Raw genomic sequence first — 5,183 nt, 5'->3', positions numbered from 1 at the left:
AATTGTAGTTGTCTTTTAAAATTAAAATATATATTATATACAGGGTAAACTGTTTTTTTAGTCCCGTAACTGGAACCTTTATCATTTTAGTCCCGTAAGTGGAGCCTATCGCAAACTAGTCCCATAAGTGAAAAAATTTTGCTGTTTTAGTCCTCCGGCGCCGGAGACACCCGCGTGGCTCGCCGGAGGTGACGTGTCTGCCAGGTGTCCCGCCAGGTCAGCGACACCTGGCGGACACGTGGATTTATTTTTCATTTTTCATTTTTTTTCATTTTTTTAAATTGTAACAAATAAAATAATAAAAAAATTCAAATAAAATTTAAAATAAATTAAAAATAAGTTTTAAAAAAAAAATTTAAAAATAAAAATCCACGTGTCCGCCAGGTGTGACCCGGCGGACACGTCACCTCCGGCGAGCCACGCGGGCATCTCCAGCGCCGGAGGACTAAAACAGCGAAAATTATTTACTTATGGGACTAGTTTGCGCCAGGCTCCACTTGCGGGACTAAAATGATAAGGGGGTCCACGGGACTAAAAAAACAGTTTACCCTTATACTTAATATTCTAAATAAAAACTAAATTTAATAACTAATCATTTAAATAAAAATAATAATAATTTTAATTTTTTAGAATAAAACATATATATGTGTGTGATGAATAAATGATAATGGGATCTAGAATAAAAAACTACATTGAAACACATCTTCAATTATGCCTAATACTTTGGTATGTATATAATATATATATATATATGTATATATAAGTATGTATGGGGCAACAGTGCAGTGCAGCAGCGGCGCATTGAATTGGAGAAGACTGAAGCGTAGAGAAGCTGTGGCACTTAATTACTTTTGGGAGTGGGAGTGAGAATGGAGAATAGCAGGTACTGAAACCACCCCACCCCACCCCACCCCTGAGGAGGATTCCATCATTTATATATAAAGTGCAGTGTATCATCATCATCGTGCATTTCAATTATTGGAATCTATCTACCTATCTATCTATCTATTTTTCACAAGAATCAAAGACGACGATGAACAACAAGATTAATAATAATAATCCCCCAAAACAGGAATCTGCACACCATGGCAGCAGCTCTCTTGTCCCTACTTCTATTCCTCCTCAGGTTTGGTTTCACCTCTCTCTCTCTCTCTCTCTCTAGATCTCTCTCTCTCATTTCCAACTCCATTAATTCTCTCTGTCATTAATTCATAAGCTTTGCTTTAAATTTACAATAGGAGAATGATGAGGAAGCATCGATGGGCAGAGATGAAAGGAGAAAGCCTAAGCTGTTCTTGCAGATACCTCCTCCGGCCATGTCGCCTCAAGAATTCATTCAAATTAAGATGCCTCCCACCCCTACCCCCACCCCCACCCCCAAGAAGGTCAACTTCTTTATTGCGCCAAGCCCTTCCGACTCTAGGCCGAATGCAAGACCTCCGGCGATGTCCATCCGGAGCCTACTGCCTAAGCTGAGCTTCAATCACAGCTGCACTGCCGACACGGACGATGATGTCGAGAAACCTGCTGTTGCTGCTGCTGCTGATGTTGGTTCTTCTCGAAAGACATCCATATCAAGGTCCTGGTCTCTGTCCAAGATTTTTACTCCGAGGATGAAGAGGACGTCGTCCCTTCCGTTGTCTCCACTCGTAAACTCCAATCCTAACAACGCCAACCCCCGTATGGATCATCGCCAACTTTCGCTCCATGTAAGCCTTTTGAAATTGTTTCCTACTTATTTAAGTGTCCGAAGATTATAATATATAATTAACAGATGCATTTTTTTCTATAAATTTAAATTTTTAGATGAGATGGTCCATAAGGTTCGGCAATTTTAAAAAAAAAAGGAATGTCAACTTGCAAGTTTCTGTGGGATGAATGCTCCTTACACATGAGACCGTGTTAATAGACTATAATTATGCGTTTTTGTATAAGCTTAATTTTTAGATAAGATAATTAGTAAGGTCAATTTTGTGAAAAAAATAAAATAATGTTCTTGTGCAAGATTTGTGTAGGATGAATCTAGCTTGCAGGGGCGTATTAGAAAACTATAATATATATTCAATGATGTATTTTTTCTACAAGTTTAAGCTTCTAGGTAAAATTTGTCATTTACTTTACACAACAAAAAGGTTAAATTCTAGCTAAAAAAAAAAAAAAATCTTAGTAAAGTTCATAGAAAAAATTATTTTTGTTTTCGCCGCTTATATTGTGTTAGTAAAGTTCTTTGGCGAAAAATTTTACTTTTGTAACAAAAGATAAGTTTTTTTTTTTTTTTCAAGAAAAATTAAGAAAAAAAATATAGCTACGAAAATATACTTACTTAGCTAAAGTTGTTTTTGTTATAAATTTATAACAAAAAAATTTTAACATCAAAATATACATGGTTTTTTTAGTCAAATGGTTTTAATTATGAAAGATAATTTTGTAGCTAAAACACTTTTGTATGAAAATAAGATTTTCTAGCAAAAGAATTTTAGCGACGAAATTAATTTTGTAGTGAATAATTGATTTTAGCGACTAAAAAATGTGTTGCTAATTAGACATTTTTTTATAGTGTGATTGATTATATGTATGTGCAATGGCAGAGAAAAGAAGTCGGGTCGATACACCGGTCGCAGTCTGTCCCCGTCCTCCTTAACAAGGAGAAAAGTCTTCAAAGGAGCAACTCTTTCTTCCGCGTAATTTCCTCGACTCCCCGGCCAAAGGACGAAGATCCGGAAGCAACAATAGGAGACGAGCGTATAATTCGACACCAATCATCATCGCACATCTCTTCATATTCATATTTCCATTGATTCAAGTTAAATGTTTTGCCGCAGAAAATGACGAAGAAGATATACCAGAAGAAGAAGCCGTCTGTCGAATTTGTCTAGTCGAATTATGTGAAGGCGGAGAGACACTTAAGATGGAATGTAGCTGCAAAGGCGAACTTGCCCTCGCTCATCAAGATTGCGCCGTCAAATGGTTCTCGATTAAAGGCAATAGAACGTGCGACGTTTGCAAGCAACAAGTCGAGAATCTTCCCGTCACTCTTCAACGCATTCAAAGCTCCATACTTATGGATAGCGACGCCTCGCGGACTAGTTTTTCTCAAATGGAATTCAATGGATACAGGCAAGTAGTATATACAAACTGCAAATGAAAATGATCATTTCACCTAAAAGTTTAAGGAAATTTTTTTTTTTTTTTAATGCAGAGTTTGGCAAGAGCTGCCCATACTTGTCATTGTTGGCATGCTAGCCTACTTTTGTTTTCTCGAGCAATTATTGGTAAGATCGATCGAAAAATATTGTCATGTTCGAGACAACAAAAGAGAGTTTTACTTACGATGGAATTTGAAAATGCAGGTGAAGAAGATGGATAGCAATGCGATCGCGATATCGCTTCCATTTTCGTGCATCTTTGGCTTACTTTCGTCGATGATTTCGTCGACTATGGGTAAGTTAAAGATTTATGAATTCCAAAAAATAAATAAAAAATAAAGATGCTTTTGATGAACATTTTCTTCTAATTAATCACAGTGAAGAGAAAGCTCGTGTGGATTTATGCATCAGTTCAATTCGCTCTTGTGGTTCTCTTCGCTCATCTTTTCTACAATTTGGTGAGTAGATTCCTTTGGGTGGTGTGTAATTTATTTACAAGTGTTAAAATTTTAAAAAATTTTAACTTGATTTTTAAGTTCGGATTTGGATTTGGATGTTGATTTTAAAAAAAAAAAAATCAGGTCAATCAAATGAAAAAAAAAAAATAGTTAGATCATATGGGGTTTCAAATTGACCTGATAACCCGAAATATATAAATCAGGTTACTAGATAATCCAAAATCCAAACCCGACTTGATTTTAACTTGAAACAAATCAGGTTTTGTGGATTTTCGAGTTTGTTTCGTGTTAAGTTTTTGGGAGTTCATTCAGATTCATTCGGGTTATAGGGTGACTTGAAACAAAATTAAGTTGACCTTAACCTGATCCGAAAAGATTCGTATCGTTAAGTGTTTTGGGTTGAAAATCGGATTCGAATTGTGTTTGAGTTGACAGGTTTTTTGTTATACCTGTTAACGTGCGCATAACATCCTATAATCAATTGATAATTGATGTTAGGAGTTGAAAGATTATATTTAATATGGTTAAATGTTGATAGATAATGAGTCACCATGAAACTCTTATGCTATTCAAAGTGTGTTGAGCAATAACACATATACGCTATTCTTCCTCCTAAATCTTTATGATTTTCTTTCCCTAAAATCCAACAATACCCACAGCTCAATCCGACAAGAACATGATCGGAAAACATGAATTGACCACCCCTACAAATTACCGATAATGTTTCTCAATTCTCATGATTCATAAATGGTTCCTTGTTTTGGAGGAATTAGGTTCATGTTCATGCGATTATATCAGTGCTCCTGTCTGCATTTGCTGGTTTTGGTGTTGCAATGACTGGAGCCAGTGTTGTGGTCGAGCTCCTCAAATGGAGACGGAGAGTGCGCCGGCGGAGCCGCCGGCCGGAAAATCAGAATCTGCAGAATGAGAATGAGGTGAACAACCAAATGAGATCAAGTGATGACAGCCGCGACTCTCAACCTCAACCTGGAGCTACCATATGATACGAATACGTTGATGATATGTATATATATATATAGAGAGAGAGAGAGAGGTTTAAGAGATTAATTTGTGAATGAATGATCGAAGAAACATCTGATATATGTTATGTAGGTTGCACTATCGCCATATTTGCTTATTGATTTACATCATTAGGAGCTAGCATTGGTAATGATAATATGGCAAGAAGTCACGCGAATTTGAACTTTTTTTTTTTTTTTTCCTTTTAAGTGTGTTGACTTTTTGTATTTGGGATAAGATTATTTTTTTATATTTGGGTATCGTTATAGATTAGATTGGGAGCCTTTTGATGCTTCTGATCTAATCCCGCTTTGGAATCAGCAGCCCATACTCTTATCGGCATTATCTATTGGGTGTATATATGCACATACATATATATAAAGTATACATCCAATGGATGATGATGTAAATGAGGTTGGGAGCCTTTCGATGTTGACCCCTACCTCCATTTGTATCATATCTATTGGGTGTATACATGCACACATGTATATATAAAGTACACATGTGTGTATTTATAAAATAACTTTATATATACACATATGTATATGTATATACTCAA

At 36.0% G+C, this 5,183-nt stretch overlaps 1 protein-coding gene across 1 annotated transcript; it reads left to right on the top strand.

Annotated features, from left to right (window-relative positions):
- The first annotated feature begins 916 nt into the window (after window positions 1–916).
- On the top strand, window positions 917–4,924 carry LOC127266706 (uncharacterized). The gene is made up of 8 exons (XM_051297064.1): window positions 917–1,126; window positions 1,239–1,709; window positions 2,589–2,742; window positions 2,823–3,117; window positions 3,200–3,272; window positions 3,351–3,441; window positions 3,525–3,604; window positions 4,378–4,924. The coding sequence occupies exons 1-8, from the start codon at window positions 1,034–1,036 to the stop codon at window positions 4,606–4,608; spliced, it is 1,488 nt and encodes a 495-aa protein (XP_051153021.1). The 5' UTR covers window positions 917–1,033; the 3' UTR covers window positions 4,609–4,924.
- Window positions 4,925–5,183: the final 259 nt, after the last annotated feature.

Source organism: Andrographis paniculata, unplaced genomic scaffold, assembly GCF_009805555.1.
Source record: "Andrographis paniculata isolate CXL003 unplaced genomic scaffold, ASM980555v1 Contig77END, whole genome shotgun sequence".
Lineage (NCBI taxonomy): Eukaryota > Viridiplantae > Streptophyta > Magnoliopsida > Lamiales > Acanthaceae > Andrographis > Andrographis paniculata.
The sequence above is the reverse complement of the archived record's forward strand: the minus strand, read 5'-3'. Positions and strand labels throughout refer to the sequence as shown.